The 20,726-nt window shown below is 31.8% G+C and overlaps 3 protein-coding genes across 4 annotated transcripts in view; all 3 read right to left on the reverse strand.

The window, feature by feature from the left end:
- Positions 1 to 7,028, reverse strand: part of LOC117783983 (tyrosine-protein kinase-like otk) — a 30,821-nt gene extending 23,793 nt beyond the window's left edge. The window contains exon 1 of the mRNA XM_034621568.1: positions 5,881 to 7,028. Coding sequence (XP_034477459.1) covers positions 5,881 to 5,947 — 67 coding nt within the window. The 5' untranslated portion in view covers positions 5,948 to 7,028. The remainder of the gene's footprint in view (positions 1 to 5,880) is intronic.
- A 5,644-nt stretch (positions 7,029 to 12,672) lies between these two features.
- LOC117784408 (tyrosine-protein kinase-like otk) lies at positions 12,673 to 16,451 on the reverse strand. The gene is made up of 3 exons (XM_034622138.1): positions 15,950 to 16,451; positions 14,416 to 14,909; positions 12,673 to 13,566 (listed from the first exon to the last, which is right to left on the reverse strand). Exons 1-3 carry the CDS (start codon positions 16,023 to 16,025, stop codon positions 12,829 to 12,831), a joined length of 1,308 nt encoding a protein of 435 aa, XP_034478029.1. The 5' UTR covers positions 16,026 to 16,451; the 3' UTR covers positions 12,673 to 12,828.
- Positions 16,452 to 17,002: 551 nt separating this feature from the next.
- Positions 17,003 to 19,911, reverse strand: LOC117783853 (metallophosphoesterase 1). Of its 2 annotated transcripts, XM_034621406.1 has the most exons (6): positions 19,743 to 19,911; positions 19,433 to 19,672; positions 18,727 to 18,836; positions 18,407 to 18,669; positions 17,506 to 17,986; positions 17,003 to 17,447 (listed from the first exon to the last, which is right to left on the reverse strand). In XM_034621406.1, the coding sequence occupies exons 2-6, from the start codon at positions 19,456 to 19,458 to the stop codon at positions 17,260 to 17,262; spliced, it is 1,068 nt and encodes a 355-aa protein (XP_034477297.1). In that variant the 5' UTR covers positions 19,459 to 19,672; positions 19,743 to 19,911; the 3' UTR covers positions 17,003 to 17,259. The 2 variants fall into 2 exon arrangements, with proteins under 2 accessions (XP_034477297.1, XP_034477296.1); XM_034621405.1 differs by lacking the exon at positions 19,743 to 19,911 and having other exon boundaries at positions 19,433 to 19,723.
- Between the last annotated feature and the right edge of the window lie 815 nt (positions 19,912 to 20,726).

Raw genomic sequence — 20,726 nt, forward strand, 5'->3', positions numbered from 1 at the left:
GTATTAAAAACTAAAATATTTTAAATTTAAAAGAAAATTAATTAATAGAACTAAAAAATGCATCGGATATATCGTTAAAAAAAACAATAAAAATTGAACAAAAATCGTTTACTTTAGATTTTAAATACTATCTAAAATTATACTATCTAAATATAAAAAAAAGCTAACCTGCAATTCTCTTTAAGTATCATTAAGTTGAATTTAATTTGAATTTTTTGAAAGCAATCGTAGAAATCAAAATGAAAATAATAAAAATCTTTTCTTAATGTTATCTGCAATTCTCTTTCATTGTTCTGGTTTTTTTGTGGATAAAAATAAAGATTTCCATTAAGCCAATTGCTATTAGGCGCCACCTAACTAAATGGGCACACACACATATATACACACGAAAAATTAGTGGTTTAACCACAAAAGGGGAAGAAAGAAGAGTATGGCCAAGTTAAAAGCCAACTTGGCAAGCAATTCCAAAACGATTATTTTTGATTGTACGAGGTGTGCATCTCCTGCAGAGAGAGAGTAAGAAAAAAAACAAAAGGAGAAAGAGAGGAGGGAAGGAAAGGGAAGAAAAAAAGGTAGACTAGGGAGCAAAAACTACAAAATGGGCAACATTACATTTTGGCACTAATTGAAGCAATTTAAGTAAACACCTCAAAAAGGCAAACTTTAGTAAAAGGCGTGGCACAACACGGAATCAATAAGCAGACCAAAAGGAAGGTACAATAGAAACAACAACAGCAGCATGATCATTAAACTCATTTGTTGTTATTGTGGTTGTTGTTACTGTTATTGTTGTTGTTGTTGTTCAATCATATGCCAGTCACATAGCCAGCAACGTGTTATGATACACCACATACAACAACGTTGAAGCCACAAAGGCTGTGTGGCATGTTGTGGGGCAGTCTTTGGGCCAGTCAGAAGCTTCAGTCTCCCTCTATTTGAGTCGAATTTAACCAAGCAGAATCGATTTAATTTTCTGCAGTCGCCAGTCTCCAGTCGCCAGTCTCAAGTCGTCAGTCGGGAAGTCAGTCAGTTTACTACGCGTCGATTAAAGAACAGAAATGATAATTTATCCTTGGCACAACGAAGATTTTATACACTTTCATCATAACAATTATAAAATGTATATAATAAAATATTTAATTTTATTTAAAATACCAAAAAAATTGTCTATATGCCATTCTAAATTTGGACATGCTTGTTTTTAAATTTAAAACACCATTACGAAACTTTTGCAAAAAAAAAAATCTAATATTTTGTTTAATTTCATTATAAGCATACAGATTATAATAAATTCAGAAAAATTAAGAAATGTTTGATCTTTTTTTGTGACATAATAAAATACCCTCTGGAAGGGTATAAAAATGGGAACGCGGTAAGGTTCGATACGGATTGTTTCGTCTTGATTGTGCTGACGCGGGCAAAAAGTGAAGTCTGTGTGTGCCACACAGTGTTACAGTGTAGGGCTGTAACAGTGTTGATTGTGGCAAGCAAAGCAGCGGGTAGTCCAGGCTCAAACGTATCCGTCTGCCTGTCTGTGTGTGTGATAATTAGTTCGTTTGTTTGCGCTACATTCGAGTTCCAAAAAAAAATTCAGAGTCAGCGAGTCATCAAGTCAATCGAGAGTTGAAATCGTTGACCAACTGCTGAGGCAACATTTGTCGATTAAGAGCAATGAATGCGAAAATATCGCTGTAATAATCAGGAAGGAATTCATGTGCCTGCTACATGTGGCACAGTCAGCACTTGAACTCGCCCCATGATAGTGTCTTGTTTGTTATTCGAATCTGCCCCCTCGGGTGGAATTTGATTTGCTTTTCCAGGCCAAAGAAAACCAAAATAAAATCAAATAGTAAAGGAGAGAAAAATCTGAACTGTCACTCAAGAATTTCTGGTATTTTCAGAGTCAACATTGTGAAATCTTTGGAAAAACTGCAAGTCAACATGAGAAAAGCATTCGAAGAGTTAAACAAGTGAGATAGAGAAAAATACAGAAAGAAAGAGAAGGGGACAACGTCGGAATGGACGGTTGAAATAAATGTGCATGACAATTACCCTTCAAAAGTTTGATCTAGGGCTCACAACAAGGCATAAAATAACGACAGCTTAAAAAGAAAAGCAAGGAAAATATTAAAAAGAACATGACAAATGAAAGGATGTCCATTTGTGCGTATTTCTTATGGAATTTAACTTGAATGCAATGATACTCATTATCTTATTCATAATTGTGACTACACGTATTATTCGATCTTTAGGAATTTGCTGTACATATATCATTTATGTAAGGCAATAAAATTTATCAAAAGAAACATGAATATTGTTTTGTTTGTTATTTTGTTAGATAATAAAGACTATTAAATGTCAATCTCTTATATCAGAAGATATTTATTGCGACCATTTCAACGTATCGCGTATTAATAAAACCACTAAATAAACTTAAATATTTAAAGTATTTTGAGGAAATCAATTTTTAAATAAGTACTTTTGTATATAATGATCGGTTTATAGAATTCTGTTATACCTTATTAAATCTTAACTATACTTGTAAGCACCATCTGAGAAACATTAACAATTCTGAATTCAAATTATTTATATTTATATTTATTTTTTATGTATTTTTTGAGCACTTTTAATGAGTTTTACGTAACTGCTTCAAATCTGAGCTCGAAGGCGAAGAGCATAAGGGGAATGAGAAGAGGAGAGGCAGTTCTCTAGAGATTTGCAATACACGTCTAATTCATACAATTATGAAGTGCTCTACATGAACTTTAAGTTTGTCCCCTGCTCTCCAAAAAGGGGCAAGTTTTTATGAGAGTTGCATATTCATACTCCACAGTTGTTTTTGTTGTTGCCTCATGTCAGCTGCCTGACTGAGTATAAATATATATATATGTGTGAGTGTGTGTGTGTGTGGTATGCCTGGCATGGCATGTTGCATGCAGCATTTTGCATGCTTGAATAACAAATTATGACTGCCACACAAAGACTCTCACACACACAGAGACAGTCTGCCTTATTATTTGCCATACAAATAATGGACGGTTGAACGTAGCACAGATTTGAAATATGCTTCATGCCACAGCTACGGGCAACAACTCTGATTCCAACTTCAACTCCAACTCCATTTCCATCTCCGCCTTCGGTTGCCTTTTGTCTGCGGCTGTTTGCCTTTGTGCTACTTAACAGTCAGCAGTTTTCAGCGTGTCCTGTCATTCACACACATACACATACACGCAGGCATAGCCATGAATATCAGTGTTGACTGAACAGCTATTTTCCCGACAAATTTGCCATTTAAAAATATATTTTTATGTTTACAATAAACGGCAGCTCAGACTTTTATTGATTTGCTTTTTCCTATCATCAGATTCAAATTTCGTAACTATTATAAGTATTCATAAATAAAATATATATAATCATACAATATTATTTTTAAAATTTTATTTAAAATTTAAGGAATATCACTTATTTCATGATTTATAAAATAGTATTAGTAGTAGTAATAGTTTTATTGTGGCGATATATTCAGCATGACAGTTTGACGTTAGCCATATTATAATAGCTAGTATAAAGTTATAGCTTGTCTGTCAGATTTATAAAATAATATTTACCAGTTTATACCAATTTTAAACCTATTTTTTTTATCAAATTTTTTTCTAAAAAGATACGAAATAACACCCATTTATTAATCTATAAAATAAAAGCTATAAAACAAAACTTTTCCCATTCCCATTTTTGTTTTTTAAGTTTTGGTAAATTAATTATATTTTTATTTAAAGTTACGAAGTTAGATTTATTCTAATTAATTTTATAATATAATAAAATATTTGAATATTATTGAAAATATATCTGGAAATCTGAACAAATATTTAAGATTTATATAATTTATTAAACAAATTTCATAAGCTAACATCAGTTTTATCCAATTTTTTTTTAATTTAACCTATTTTTGATATTCAATTAATTAATAAAGAAATTTAAAAAAAATGTAGCTATGTTTAAATCAGCTAAAATCAATTTTTTTGCAGCTGCAAAGTTGCCAACACTGACGAACATAAGTACATGAATTTATTTGCATGTGTGTGTGTGTGTAGTTTTACATAATTGTGTGTCGCTTTTGTCTTGCTGGCACATCCGATTGCTCGTCGGATTCCTCACAGCGTAAACTACATTTGATTAGCTGAAATTTCGGCGTCTCTTCTCTCACTTCAAGTGCCAATGGCGATCCTAATTTTAGTCCCTACATTTTTGGCCTGTACTGTCTTGAGTGCGTGTGTGTGTGTGATTATTCTTTAGCATTGTTTGCTTTTCTTTACTTTTTGCTTGTTGTTTGCCTAACGACTTTATTTTGAACTTGACCGGCATATCCTTATATCTAGTATCCTGACAGTGCTCATAATTTTCCATAGTTGTAGGCTTCCTATCCCGCTGCTTTTCAGGCATTAGTCTTGCTTACTCTGTGGTCTACATCCTCCTTCTGTCCTCTGCCTCCTGTCTACATTCTCCATCCCTTGACCACCCTGGTTGCCTCTTAATTGAGTCATTTTGCGCGCCGTTTACTTTGAAATTCAATTGCAGACAACTCAACGCTTGGATTTGAAACCTGAGCTATTGCTTTGTGGTTTCACTATAGTTGTATTATTTTTTCCTTTTTTTTTAAGAAGCCAGAAAGCGTGTAGCTACTTAGCTTAAAGGAATGGCATAAAAACAAGGAGTCAACTAATTACGATTTTCTTACAAATAAAAAGACATACAAAGACCCACTGGCAAGGAATATTGAAAGGAAAGTCGTTAACTCGTATTTAAACATATATTTTTAAGGTTTATTTAGAGAAGTCAAAATATTTTCTTGCTGTTTATTTTGCTGTTGAATTAAAAGAAGTAAAACTCACAATACGCAGCAAAAAATTAAATTTTTTAGAAACTGTAAGCTCAAATATCTAAAGTTGCATTTTTTTTGAATCAAACATTTCAAGACATTCAAATAAACTAAATTTATAATTTGTTTTGACTTTTTAAAAAATAATTATTTTAATTAAATTTTCATATACAATAAATACCTCATTAATAAATTGTTATTAAAAACTAATTAGCATAAAATCGGTTCATTCTATAGGGATAAAAGTTACTTTTAAAAATATTTTACATTGATTAAATTCAGTGAGGGAAACTGCAGAAAAAATACCGAGACTTATAAAATATATATTTTTTCTATTATTTACATGCAAAATAAATCTATAAATAATATTATGGATATAGTTTTTATTGCAATAAAGTTTTATGTTTAAGAACCATTAAAAAAGAAAAAAGAGAAATTTTCGAAGCATTTTTTGAACGAACTTAACTTTATTTTAAATCCTAATATCAAATCGTGATTAAAAAGATAACTAGCATACTAAATCAACTAAATCAAGATATTAAAACAAAGTTGGTAAAAATTAATTTTAATTTAAAATACTTGGTATATAGAATATTCTAGATAATTATTTTTTATTTTATTTATACGCAGACTTAATTTACATTTTTAATTTATGAGCATTAAGATAAACCGCTTAAGTAAAAATTAAATTTAAATAAATTAAAATGTGTTGGAAAAAAAGGTACTTTATTCAATAAACAGCTCAAAAAATTATTCGGTAAATAAATAATCTTATATAATCACGGCTGTTCCATAAATGTAAACCAATCTAAAACGAACAACAAATTTTTGCGTGTTTGTTAAATTTTGGTAATTTCATTCTTATATTGTTATTGAAGTAATTTTTATAAAACTCACTCATTCATAATTTTCTTACAAGTTATTTCAGTTTATTTCAATTTATGCTGAACTATTTACAGCTATTCAAAATTGTTGAGAATGGCATTTATAATGTATTCACTTACCCAATAGAGCAATCACCAGACAGAGCATCAACAGCATACTCGTATTCGTATTCGTATTCATATCCATTCGATGAGTTCTCAGTCAATTCTTGTCGAGTGTCTTGAAGTATCTCAGATGTGGCTTATAGGCCAATTAGTGAACTATGTTAACACACACAGATACACTCACTTCTGTGCTGACAAACTGATGATATAGGTACTCAAATTCGTATTCGTATATCCCTTTTTTTTTTAGAGGCACTGTAAGTGCAACCACTCGAAAATGCACTTCACTCAATGCATGTGTAAATATTCAATATTTGGATGGACACGACAGTCAGACAACGATTTCAACTGCTGACTGCCTTTTTTAACGCTTCGTTTCAGGGGGTGGTGAGGGGGATTGCTGAGGGGAGGGAGGGCAGGGTGTAAGGGGATTGCAGCGACTTTATATTTACTATAGACACTCAAATTAAATTGGTATTTACATAGTTGGAACGCATGAAATGCATTTATCACTGAACACAACGACCAAAAGATACGTAGATACAAAGATACGTTATAGGGCACTTGCTGTTAGTTGCTGTTGTTGTTGGTTTATGTTTTGTGGCTGCGTTCTTTTTATCAGCGCCTAGATTGACAAGCGACAAGCAGCCAAGTTTTCAGTCTGTCGACTGTCGTCAAATTGTAACCGACAAAGGTATCTAGATACATAAAATGCAATGCAGAAGATACTCTTGATATTTAGGTGTGTGAGTGTGTGTTTGTATGTGTGGCTGTGCTGCAGTTCAATTACCCTCGTATCTCCAACTTAAAACGCAAGCGAAGCGCAACAAATCAACTTAATTTGTATCCCAAAGATACAAAATATGCAGTGCGCACTGCATCCTTGAGATGCCTGTCCAAAAAAACCAAACCGTACCGAAACCGAACCGGCTTTTTTTTGCTTTATTTTGTTTTTGTGTTATTGGTGGGTGTTTTTTTTGTTGTTGTTTTTTTTTGTATGTTTTTCGTATTTCTTCTTATTGTTTGGTTGTTAGCGAGGAATCGCCGTATCTGGCGTCAGATACAGATACAGATACGCAGCACACACGCACTCGCAGGTACACAACAAACTTATAAATGTTGGAGAACCGGCAGCGTTCGATGTCTGTTTATTACTGAAGACAATCGGCAGTTGGAGTTGTTTGTGGAACCGGCTTTTTATGTTGTGCCTGTGTCTGTAAATATACTGGGAATGGTTCTCTTTCTCTCTCTCTCACTCCACCGCTCTCTCTTTCAGTTACACCAGTATTATTTCTGTTTCCAAACAGTATTGCCGTGCGACTGCATTCAAAAACTGGGATGATTTCATTGAGCGCGTTAATTTACACATTTCCAAATTGCGATTTACATGAAAATAGTTTTATTTATTTATTTAGAGTCCATAAGTAACCATTGACAAAAAATTATTAGCAATTTAAAATCCAATTGAAAACAAAGAGTTTAAATTAACAATACACATTAATAATATATAATTTTATATTTTTAACTAAAGCGCAAAGGCTTAAAAACGCATATAAAAAATGTATAAATGGAAATAAAAAATTATAAATGAAATAAACTATAAACTATATAATTTTTATATTTCCTGAACGAAAAAAAGTTCTATTCTTTAACATCCACTGCAAACAAGAATCATAAAATTATTAAAAAAAATATTAAGGAACTAAGATATTAAATCAATAATTTAAATTAGTTATGTATAATTATAGATTAAAACCCGAATGGTACAAAAATTTGAACTGTATTCAAATTATGCAAACATATAAGTTAAAAATTAAAATCATATTTAAATTATTTAAATTAAATTAAAAATATAATTCAATATACATATGCATGGATTTCCCGATAGCTGCATTTTTATTTTGCCTGTCGACTTGAGAGATATTTGATTACTTTGTTGTCAAGAAATTGAAGACTGTTGTTACTTAAATCCATTTAATTTAATTTGGGTGGCAATTGATCGACTGTTCTACTTGTTATATTGTTTCCAGACAGATAAAGATGTTGTATATTCGAATAACCATATAAAGATGTGTTCGGCAATTGCGTTAAATTATTGTTTTGAAAATATAGGGTATATATATGGGTGTAAACTATCGAGAGAAACTAAAGCCATATATGCTGTAAGCCATATTCACTGTAAATAAAAAAGCCACAAAATTTATAGCTCGACATTTCTTTAAATGTTTTACTCATATGTGCGTGATATTGCGGCAGAAAATCCGAAAATAATGCCGAAGAAATTTAAACTTAAGATACAATCAACAGATTATGATTTAAATAGATCTAATATTTTTAATTATATTTCTAAAATCTTTCAGAATTTTGGGGTACTTATTCTACCCTTCGATAATGATAATAATAATTACTACATACATAGGATAGCTAGCTTCCAGCTGGAAGTTTAAATAAATAAATAAATTCCATTCTTTTATAATTAAAAGTCCAATTCAAAAATTAGTGTCAAATAAATGTCCAGGCAAATGGCAAATCGCTTTAGCTGCCAAATGGAGTTATCAGCTGTCAATAATCAACGCTTTCCACTTTTCAAGAGACTCAAACTCAAACCAAAATGCGAATTAATGACCGAGGCACAAGTTGACGATGATTACAATTGTGAATGGGAGAAAAGTGAAGAGTACAAGGGGAAGGAGTGTTATAGGAAGAAGAGGGAGGTTTGGGAGATTGGTAGCTGGCTGTTTTTACGAGAATTTTTAAGCTTCTCGTCTAAGACACTAAACGACTGTTGACTTCTGTGCGTGGTCTGACCGATTAAATATATATATATATATATGTGTGTGTGTATGTGTGTTTTTCATTTTATAGTTTTCCGGCTTTTTTACGACGCCTTTCAACCCCCAAAGAGAACCCAAAACAATTGCAACAGATCCTTTCGACGGACACCCAAAAGTCATAAAAATGCCGTTGCCATTTGTACATATGTATATACAGTTGAATATATAAATATGTATATATGTTTGTATATTTAGAGGGGTGGTCTGACTGATTAACAACGGGTCTCTGTTTCTTTCTGTGGTTATCAAAGACCATCCAAAATGTTATCCATTCATGCGCTTTTCTATTCCATGAACAAGCGACAGTTATTGATGTCATAAAGTTGGAGATTTATGTTTGCCAGCCTATTTGGCTTATATTTGTATATATACTTGTATATAGTGCATACAGATTCTATTGTTTGTATTTTATAGGGCGGGAAAGATCGAACCGGAACAGGGCAAATGTTGCGTTAATAATATGATATGAAAACTGCATAACTGGAAATTGACTTTATTATAATTTTTACATTTTTTTAATAATTGTTGCAAATATTTTAAATTTAGCTCTGTTAAAAACTTATTAGTAATTTTATTTTTCTTTAGTAAAATTTTATTTTATTAAAATTAAATTAAAAATATTTCTATATTTTAGATAAGCATTTTAATGTAATAGTAAAGCTTTTACACTTAATATAAAGTATATTTTATATCCTTCCAACTTTCAAGTTATATTCAATTTATTTTAATTGTTTAATCAAATCACACTGCATTGTTCGATTTACACTTTAAATTATTATTTGTCAACTGCTCTTACTTTACGTTAAAAAATATATATAAACTAAATTTAATATTTGTAAAATTTCTTCTAAATTAAAATTTCAACTGAATTAAACTATAATAAAAATAAAAAAATCTCATATTAAATTATTGAGAGCTGTATGTTGAATTAATTGTTGCTAAACAAAATATGCATATGCAAAAATATATGGTTACTTTTAAAAAAGGAAATTTTAAGTAAGAAAAATTTAATTAAATTTATAGATTCCTTAGCTATACAGATATTATTCTTGCTTAGACTGTGATAAATATTGCTTAAATATTTGTACATAAATATGCACATTATGTTAACTAAACATATATAGCATGCTTACCTTAACTCAACGCCTCGTATAATTTTATGTAGCAAATTCCACGCAATCCCGAACCGAAGGAACTTTATGTACTACTTATATGGCAGATCTTTTTCGACTCGTACAACATCAAACATTTCGAAAGGCATTAAAATAAATTTTAGTAATGCGGCCTTTTGGGGGTAGACTAAACAAAATAAACATTTAGACAACACAACTTTGAAGGTGTTTCAGATGCATTTGGATCTCTGTGCACTTGCTATAAACAAATGAGGCAAAAAAGAGTGCCCGGAAAAAAAGAGAATAAAGAAAAACAAAAAGGGAAAACCAGAAGAAACACGGAAGGGCAGAGACCTCAACAACGAGTTTTTAATGCCGACATCGATGTGGATGTGGATTTCGATGTCGATGTGGATGTCGATGTCGTCGCCATCGTCGCTGTAGATCAAAGGAATCCAACTCACAACTTTGTGGAGAGGTGAAAACCTGCGGCTGAAGCTCTCAGTAAATAGGCGTAGTAATAGGGATAAAGGGGAACGAGAGGGGCAACCGCACAGTGGGAGAAAACGCTACAACAAAACTGCTTTTAAATAATATCTACTAATAATATTTTTTTATTTGAAAATTAGTTTTAAAATAAATGTGAAAATGCTGAAAAAATATAATTTGTTTTGTTTTATTAAAATTTGTCGTTCCTTTTTAAAGCTAAAATATTTTTTTTTAATCTTTCAGCTGTACAGTTTTCAATACTAAAATTAAACATAAATTATTAATAAGATGCTAGAAGTATTCGAAGATCAAAGTCATTAAGGTTTGAAAATTGAAGTTACACGTAAAAGCAGTTGATTAAGTGATTTCTCTACAATTATATATATTATTATTATTACAATTAAACAAAAATTATTTATAAACATAAAAACAAAAAATTATTTGAAAAATTAAATTTAAGTTGTTTTTTACCCACTGTATATCGCTTGCTGTTCGCTGTTTTGGGTCGTTTAATTGCACTTGCCGCTTTTTTATCAGTGTCCATGTGATGGTGCCTTGGTTGCCTCCATCCCCAGCTCCCTCTCCGTCTCTCTTCCGTCAGAATGCGCATGTGTAGTTGCCTTTGCCTTTGATGTATTCAGTTGCCTTTGGGCTGTGGGCTATGAGCGCATTTGTTTATGCGCGCTATAAAAAACCATAAAATATGCATAAAACGCATAGGCAAAAAGGCAATTGCGATTGAAGTTGAACAGGCAGCAGGCAAATGAAATGGAAATCGGCAATGGAAATGGAAATGGAACTGTAACTTGAAATGATATTGGGTACGAAAATGAAGCGATTAAGTGCAGAGACCAATGGTAATTGTAGGAAAATGTCATCATTGAGCTGATTCACAAATTCCATTCCGTGGGTAGTCAGCTAAAGATTAAAGACTGACGTGTAGATAAAAGTTTGAGAAGGAAATGGTTCTTCTTCTCTGATCTATTGAAGAGCATCACGTTCTATAAATTGCACATGAAACAAGATTTAAGAGTTTCATTAAAAAAAATTAGAAATGGATTGACGGCTTGCAAAAAAAATAAGTAGTAATTAAAATAAAATCGAAATTGCAACAAAACTAATTTAAACTATTAAAGATATCATTCAATATAGTTTAGTTTAAATTGGAAGTAGAAGATGGCGTAGGAATTAATATCATGAAACCTAAATCTAATTAAATGCTGTGCTACTTCTGACAAAAAGAATTTTTAGAATTTTAGAATTATTTGCCAAAAATACAATACAAATTAATTTTTATATAAACCCAATTTCGTTAAATATGCTGTCACAGGCAATATATGAGCTTAGCAATTTCTTAAAAAAAAGATGCATATATATAATATTAATTTTGTATGCTTTTAATATTTATGGAAATATACTATATTTGTAGAACTAAATTGGCAACCCTTGTTATAAGTCCTGTTGGAAATATATGCTGTACAAATTGCAGCAATCTCAACATTCCAGTTTATTTAGTATCTCTAATATCCATCTGCTGGTTCTGTTGGCTATATAGAATGCTGCCAGGGAGGGAGTGGAATAAAATTGTCTTGGTCTTCGTCTTTATCGTGCCACTCGTCAGTTGGCACTTTTCATTGCTTTTGCCGGCTGCAGCACTCATAAAAAAAAGCACATAAAAAACTGTTGAGCATTTGTCGAGCTGCATGAGCTTTATGTGCGTACCGCACGGTAGTAAAATACAAGAATTTTATGATCGAAATTACCCCAACTCCGCACCATTAAACATTAAGAAGAGGAATTTTCAATTGCACGATAAAATGGGGGCTCTATGAGAGCTATAAAATATTTATTCTACTATAAAATAACTTTACATGGATAAATATATATACATAGACAAGCACACACATATAAATATATATATATTTACAGATATACACCTAAAAAAAAAAGGTTATTTAACGGTATATTTTCTTAAAATTACTTTCGAAAATAAGACAACTTTTACGAAAAAAAATATACAAAAAACATAATATTACATTTAAGTTGTTTTCTCTTATTATATGAATGTTCCTTAATTTATTTTTTTTAATTTTTAATTTTTTTTATTAAAAAATAATGATTTGATTTATCAGTGTATATGTCAAATATTAAAATAAATGTATAAAGATACATATTGAAGAGAAATTAAATACTGAAAATAGAATTTTACAACCAAGCTGTTTTCACTTATTTTAAAAATCTATACTCGAGACACTTTTTAGACGAATGGTATTAAAAAATATTTATTTTTCACACAATACCTAGAGTTTTTTCTAAAATATGTGTTGAAAATAATGTAAATAAAAATATACTTAATAAATAAAAAATATAAATACAAATTTATACTACTATTTATAAATACATATAAATTTTTGTAAGGGCATTTGACGCTTAACAACAAATTTGGATTAACATATAGTACATTGGATCCGTGGATGGAGATCATTGAAAATGGCAGCTGGAGAGCCTAGAGGAGTCGATTGCTAATCCTAAACAATATCATCGGCCACCTGCGACGACTCCTGCTCCAAAATGGTGCTCTCTCTTAATTTACTCTTAAGATTCTTGCTGGAATTTGCATCCGTAAGGCAGGGTTCATGCTCCGCATGCTCATGTCCATCGCCATCTGCATCTGGTGGATGTGTGGCATCCTCCAGCTGCACTTTGCCCATGTGGCGACGATAGCGATACCAGAGCTTCAATCCCAGCACGAGTATAAAGTAGAGAAATGCCAAGCAAATAATGACAATTATAATTCGTGTTATAATTGAATTTGATGCAGATTTATTGCTCCTCACAACCAGGAGCACCTCCTCCCGCTTCAATCCCGCACTGCTGCCAATGGTGCAACCATAACGTCCCTCATCCTCCGGCTGCACATTGAGAATCTCCAGTGTGCCATTCTCCAGCATATGAAAACGTGTCGCATCCGTGTTGTTCTCATTTAAATATATCAAATCCTTGTCCCAACGTATCGTTGGCTTCGGCTCTCCCGTCGCCTGGCAATGCATCACAGCGATGTCACCTTCTGCCACCTCGCCAGGTGCCACAGGTGGCACTGTGAATCTGGGTGCCACCACCACATTTATGGCGACTGTGGCGCTTATTTGACCCTGGGAATTGCTGGCAAAGCAGGTGTATTGACCACGTTGATCGTTGGACACGGCACGGAATACCAGGGTGCCATTCTGATCTGTCACATTTTCTGGCAATGATAGTTGAGTTTCCTGCAAAGAATTAGAGAGGGAGAATAATCAGTCAATGATTTCATTTTGAAGACCCTTAACTCAAATATTACAGAGAGTTTATTTAGTTTGTCAAAAGATATCTCTGACTCAATAAACTATAGATATTCTGTCTTACTCTTTTCTAATCTGTTCTATTCTGTAAAGCTTTTATATATTAAAAAAATGTTGATGTGCAAAATCTAGAAAACATCTTGACTGTAGGATTACTTATTTTATAATTTTTTTAAAAATTAAAAAAAAATTACAAATTACAATAATCCTATGGTATGCATACAGATTCAGTTGGTTTTAAAAACTCTACCACTGCTCCTTACGCCCTCACAATTCAATAAAAATCTTATTATACGAACAAAGATTAGAGAATATTGGCCTAATATTTGGAACGCAACAACGATTTAATGGCTTAATCTGTCCTTAAAATTTGGCCACGATTCGGACGTTATGCAAAAAACAACGAAAAAAGGAAGAAAACACTGGTGCTAAACGTACACAGCATGCGGTATATTTGATTAAATCTGTATGTGTTCTTACAGATTAAATATACTATTGTTTTGTATATTTAAGAAAATGGCAATATGATAAAAGACATAAATTACGCTAAAAAAAAAAAACAAATAGACTTATGGTAAAATTTTAAAAAATTTAAAATTTTTTTTAAAGCTTTTGTGTATAGGTTCTTTTAAATATAAATGCGACAACTCTATATCTTTAATAATTGTATAGTCCTCTAGCTAATACTAATAACACGGGATCTCTTAACTTTACTTCTTTACTTCTGCTCTGTAGTAATGCAGTTCCCTTTTATTGTTTTTTTTTTTCAGTCCTTACCCGCATCCATTTAACTTGTGGCATCGGTGTTCCTTGTGCCTTGCAATGCACTTTGCTGACACTGCCAAGTTCCAGATTCTTTGACGTTGGTTGTGGCATAAACTTCAGCTGCTCAATCACCTCCAATGTGGCGGTGTTGGAGCTAATTACGGATTTGCCCTCGATCAACAGTTCGCATTGATATTGACCCGCATCGCTGGCCAAAATGCTGGCAAATCGCAGTGAGCCAGTTTCCTTGTTTAAAATCAATCTTCCATCCTCTCGCACCATTGTCTCCAGCTGCGGTTCGCTGCTGCTGCTGCTCAACAATCCCAGTTCCACTTGACGCAGTGTCTTGCCATCTTTGCGCCATCTTAGTGTCACACTCTTGCTTTGGCGCTGCACTTCATCAACTTGGTAGACGCAGGGGAATTCCAAGGAACTCTGCTCCTTGGCGGTCATCTGAGACTTGGGACCTTCCACGATGCTGGCTTCCGTTTGCGGCATTGGCGAAGCTAAAACAAATATAAATAAACAATCATTTACGAATTTAGATAAGATTTTTCTTGATTGTGTATACAATTTTTTAATCACCATTTTCCGGAATAACGATTTTTGTAATTACTTTTCATTGCTTCCAAATCAATTTAAAATAAATAAAAATTAGATAATATATATTGTAAATAATGCAAAATGCTAAAATTTATTGCATCTCAGTTACATTTTTCCTTTCTTTTTTAAGCCTTTACAAAAATTTTGTTTTCTTAAGGTATATAATTAAAACAATGATTTTAATACTATTTTCTCTGCTTGAAAAACTCAATTAAAATCTTAAATAATTTAATTGGTAGAAAAATATACAAATACTAAGAAATATATTTAATCTTAATTCATTTTTCCCTTTTCTTTGATTTTCGACAATTATTTTATAAAAACTTTTAACTTTTGCAATGATTCAAAATCATTTTAAAATAGACGTATATAAACCTGTTTATAACAAATTTAATAATTCATTGAGTTTTAATTGTTCACGGTTTAGTTTAACCATTTAAAGGTATTACAATTATTTACCAAGTAAATTTGGTTTTTACATTTCCCTTTTTTTAAAAAAAATAGTATATAATTAAATATTTGAAAAGTGTTGAATCTCAATTGTTTTCTATTTTTCCCTGATATTTTTTTTAGCATTTAAGCAATTAAGAAAATGTTTTTAACATTTAATGAATCGAACTGAAAATTATGATTTCATTATTACTTTTCCAAAGTTTCTACATCAATCTCAAATAAAATAACAGATATCAAAATATAAAAATTTTATGATATTTTTTAAATTGTAATTGTTTATCAGTTTTCCTTGATTTATTTAAATTAAAAATTGCTTAGTAAATTTAATACTTTTGAAAAATATAACGTAAGATGATTATTTTAAAATTATTAAAAAAAATTTAAATATTTTATAATTTTCCTTTTAAAACGGAAACTTATTTTTGTGAAAAATGTTAAAGGTTTACAGTCATGGTTGCTCTTGTGACTCATGTTGATTTGTTGGCCTTACCGGGAACAGACACCGAGCTGAGGATCAAAAAGAGAGCACAACTCAAAAGCCGCTTCATGCTTATCTGTGACTTCATCTTGGCGCAACTTTACGAATTTGTTTGATCGCCTTCTCGTTCTTTCCTTTGCTTTATTTATTTATCGCTGTTTTACTTTACTTTTCTTTTTTTGATTTGTATCGCACAAAACCGGTGTGAATTTTTGCCTTTATTTTTTTTATGGCTGCAAATTTAGTTTCCTTACTTTTGCGTTTGGTGTTTTTTTTTTTTCATTTAATTTGCAGCTTCACTTTAACTTCACACAGTCGCATTAATGCTTATTTTTATGTTACGCACACGCGTCACGCTTAATTATCCTGCTGCACAGTCCCGTAGTCCGCACGTATGTACAAAGGACGAGAGCGCGTTTCGTAGCTGGACAACCTCACGCGTTCGCATTCAAAATTCAACTGATGCCGCAAAGAGCTAATTTAAGGCTGCCAGGCGGCAAGAGAGAGACCAGGGAGACCAGAGAGAATAGCAGCCGGCTGGCGCATGTTTACTGCGCTCTTCCCACTATTTTACCAGTATTTGGCGGTGCTATTTACATTTTTACAGCACAGCACATGCAACTCTGCATAATGCTACACTTTTCAAAGTCTTTCTTTAAAACGTCAAAAACATTTTCAGTTCAAAATTCAATTTATTTTATTTTAAAAATGAATTTTAGAAAATTATTACAAATTCTTCAGAGAAAAATTGATTTGTACTTTGAAAAATATAAATTAATTATTATTTTTCTCAAAAGTATGGAAACGTAATATTTTTCCAAAATAGTAATTATAAAAAATTTTCATTTTGAAGCAAAGTTCTTATTTTCAAAATTTATCCCGACTTTAACGTAAAGAAACTATTTTTTTATTAAAGAAAGACCTTTTTAATAAATAACAATAAATTTGCATATTTTTAAAATAGCATTTTCTGCAAGTAAGACAAATTTTTTAAGTTAAATCTCACAAATTCTAATTCATAATGATATCTAAAAGAAAAATGTAAAATAAAAAAAGTATTTGTACTTTTGTTTTTTAATTAATAAATAAGTTTTATTTGAAAGCTTAATTTTGGTATTCGCTTAACACCATCTTGTCTTTAACTTTATACTTCAGAGCAAGTTTCATTTGCAACCAATTAAACTTATGGCTATAACTAACTTTAAAATTTAAATTTAGTATTGTTTTGGCTATTGCAAATTCAGTTCTTGTACAATTCACTACAATTTAAATACAGGTGAAAAGGAGATTCTAAGCTTAAGTGCTAGGATTGATTAAACAGTCTAGAATTGAGGTATATTTGATACGCGATTATAGATTGTTTGGCGTTTGGCCACTCGGAAGGGACAACGTGTCATCATTTTGTAGACAATGCCGCCACAGAGCACAAATAGACCCCAGAAGACGTATGTGAAGAGAAGAATAAATCGATTTGGCTGCCACAGCACCGTGTAGCTAAGATTATAATCCTCTAAAGAAAAATTGGATTAATATTGATATTTTGATTGATAGTTTTATTAGAGACTCACCCAACACTGCGTAGCCCATGCCAATTTTCGATTTACCCATGCGATAGGAGCATGTGGGCACCATTATCTCCAAGTAACTGTGATCCTGTTCCTTCAACGATTTTAGATCGAAATGTCTTACGGCATTCTCATAGAAATTTATGACTTTTGTGGAGGGATATATAAATATGCGGGATTCATGCCAATGCCCCGAAAATATAATATGTGGATCCAAATCGCTGATGATGGCCCTCAACAATGGACCACCTCCAATTAAAAGTGGAGCATGGGAGACTCCAATACGCAGGCGATCGGCATTGTGATCCTTATCGGGATTCGTAAAATCTAATAGCATGCGATTGATCTTGAAAAAACGCAAGTGATTGTCATAATCAAATAGATCCTCGCTCATAAATTCGTTTTCGAAACGTCGCTGATTTGAGTTGGAAATATAATCCCCATTATCGCCGCCAATATCGTTATCACCTGGTACATGGATGCGCTGAAAGAAGGCAGAGATCATGCGAAACTATATATTCATCAAATGATAACACTGTTAAACAAAATTTAATTATGTGTAACCTTTACCAAATCCGTTTTCTTTAAATATGGGATAAAAAAATTCACTTTATTAAATTGCATTAAAAAAATGTTTACCACTGGATCGGGGTTTCGATTTTAATGCTAAGGGTCCCTTTGAAATTTTGAAAATTATAAATTTGAAATCTCAAGTTTTCACTTATATTCGACTCCTTATATCATAATTATTATTTAAATTCATTCTGCATTCCGATTTCATTATATTTGTTAAGAAAATAGTTTCTGCAAATATTTTCTCTCGGAAATAGTGGATATTGTAAAGATTACAATCTAGCTGTAAAATATTGTTAAAAATTATATAAATTTAGCATTATTTACGTACGTTTGTTAACCTATTGTTTTGAAAGATGCGCTTAAAGCGCTTCACATATTGCTTGTATTCCTGAGCGGTAGCTATGTTACCCTCATCGAGTAGATCTCCCAAAAAAACTATAATGTGTGGCTGTGTAAATGATATGGCACGTTCAAAGGACTTTTGTAAATATCTATCCGAATCATAGCGTGCAATTGGACTATGCGAGGATCGATCATAGGAGTTGCCCAAGATTTGAGGATCCGCAATTAATAAAAGACGTGTGCAGTTCTCTGAAAGTATCAAGTCAATTATTTATTTGGAATGTTAACCCTTCTTAACTAACTTACCCTGTTGACAATCGATGGAATGCCAGCCGGATTGAGCAATATAATATATAAGTACTTCATTGAAGAACATGAGCAAAAGCGTGAGCACAATAAATCCCCGACAGACTAATCTGTAAATCATTGCATGTTATTAGACAATTAAAAACTCATTAATTTTTATGTAAAGATTAAAAATTGTGTACATTTTTTGGACATTATTTTTTATTACTATTTAAGCAGGGTATGAAGCCGAAACATATACCGAAGTAGTTTGGGTTTCAGTTGTTTTTACTTTGGATTTCGACTACGCAAAGTCTTTGCTTATCGATTTCGTTATGGTTACCGCTTTTTTTATGCATGCGTTTCGAAATTAAGGGACTAATTTTGTTAACAACAAAATATTAGATTTAAAAATGTTTTTAAAATAAATTTCTATATAAAAAAATTTTTGATTTAAAAAAACATGTAATCCAACTAGAAAATTCCAATTTATTTAAAAATTTATGATTACACTTTACAACATGGTTGAATTTCATTCTTGAACCGAATGAACCGAAACTAACCGTTAAACATGAATCAATTTCGATACGCTTATTATCTCGGTTTGAATAATTTGGCGATTTAAGTTTCGATAAGGTAATATCTGTTAAGGGTTATGGTTATGGTTTACATATATGCCGGAAAATGTCCGTATTTTTTTGAAGTGGAGAAGATAAATTAATCTTACCTATTAACTACGCGCAAAGAAGCCATAATAATTATGCTGCGCTTTGGGCTTCCCTCACATTGCTTGATTAAGTAGTACAATTTGCATACTTTTTGTTCATACGTCTCTGGCGTCTGCAACACACTCAAATATTTCTACTACTTATTTACATAAGTTCCACGTTGTTAGGTGATATTGCTGCCACATGAGAAATGCAACTGATTCACTTGTGTTGTGCTTGCATTGTTGTCACTGCTAAGCCTTAATTAAATTAGAGAGCATTACAAGAACTATGACTGCTAATTAGGGCAACAACAAGAATTGCACTAACCACGAATATTTTTGTTTATTGCCAATGTTGACAATATTGTTGGTCATGCGCGCCTGTCGTTTCTCTCGGTTGTCATTGGGGCAGTTTTCAATTTAAATGTAAAGCGCCCGTTACAAACTGTTGATTTAAATACGTTTCTTTATACGCGGCATTATCAAATCACATTTAAAGATAAGGCAAAGGCAATTTGTGCTCACTATTGAAAAACAGCTGATTTGTATGGAGTAAAACAGTGTTGCCGCCCGGCGTCAATGTTGCCATTGATTTTTTTTACTTAATAAATATAAGTACATTTTTTTTCTAGAATTTTTTATAATTTTTTTTAGATTTTTCTCGATTTTTCGATATTTATATATTTTTTTTAGAATTAAATTTTTAACTGCTCTTCCTGAGAGCTGACGAACTTTATAACTTTATTAATATGTTAACCTTAATTTTGTCTAACTTATAAATTTTAATATTCATCAAATTTATCAATTTTTTATTGAGTTTTTTGCATTTTTAATTTGCAATTTTTATCAGTGATGGGCAACTTTTTGAGCTAAGATGAGACGGAACAGCTGATTCCCCAACTGTTGTGTTTTTCCATATGTTTTGCCAACAATTTTTCCAACTTAGCCATTTTATAGCTATATTTGGTTTTTTTCAGAGTTCCGATGGTAAAAATTGTTAAAAATTGCTTTAATCTGCAAATCTGGCTATTTAAAAAAATTTTATGCAGCTAAGTGTTGCTATTAATATGTTTGGTAAAACTGTGCAATGTGCCCACAATAACAATATTAGATGCTTTCCAAACAGAAGGAGCTTTTGTTTCCCTAAAAACTTGACAGCACTGGTGTGGAAGGCTGCCAACCAGTCCAAGGGCTGCCACCCTGCTAAATTTCACGAGCTGGCAAGTCGTACCATTTTAGGTAAAAAGGTAAACAGTAAAACAATTTGTTAATTTTTTATTTGCTTAATTTTAAAGTTTGAATTTTGTAAAAT

This window comes from Drosophila innubila (assembly GCF_004354385.1).
Source record: "Drosophila innubila isolate TH190305 chromosome 2R unlocalized genomic scaffold, UK_Dinn_1.0 1_C_2R, whole genome shotgun sequence".
Lineage (NCBI taxonomy): Eukaryota > Metazoa > Arthropoda > Insecta > Diptera > Drosophilidae > Drosophila > Drosophila innubila.

Bases quoted from the DNA above. Each gene is read 5' to 3' on its own strand.
- LOC117784408 (XM_034622138.1), bottom strand. From the start codon at position 16,025: ATGAAGTCACAGATAAGCATGAAGCGGCTTTTGAGTTGTGCTCTCTTT. The intron at 14,910-15,949 runs GTAAGGCCAACA...TATTTGTTTTAG, and splicing joins CAGCTCGGTGTCTGTTCCCG to CTTCGCCAATGCCGCAAACG. The intron at 13,567-14,415 runs GTAAGGACTGAA...AATTCTTTGCAG, and splicing joins CACAAGTTAAATGGATGCGG to GAAACTCAACTATCATTGCC.
- LOC117783853 (XM_034621406.1), bottom strand. From the start codon at position 19,458: ATGGCTTCTTTGCGCGTAGTTAATAG. The intron at 18,837-19,432 runs GTAAGATTAATT...AATGATTTACAG, and splicing joins TCTTTGCGCGTAGTTAATAG to ATTAGTCTGTCGGGGATTTA. The intron at 18,670-18,726 runs GTAAGTTAGTTA...TGATACTTTCAG, and splicing joins TTCCATCGATTGTCAACAGG to AGAACTGCACACGTCTTTTA.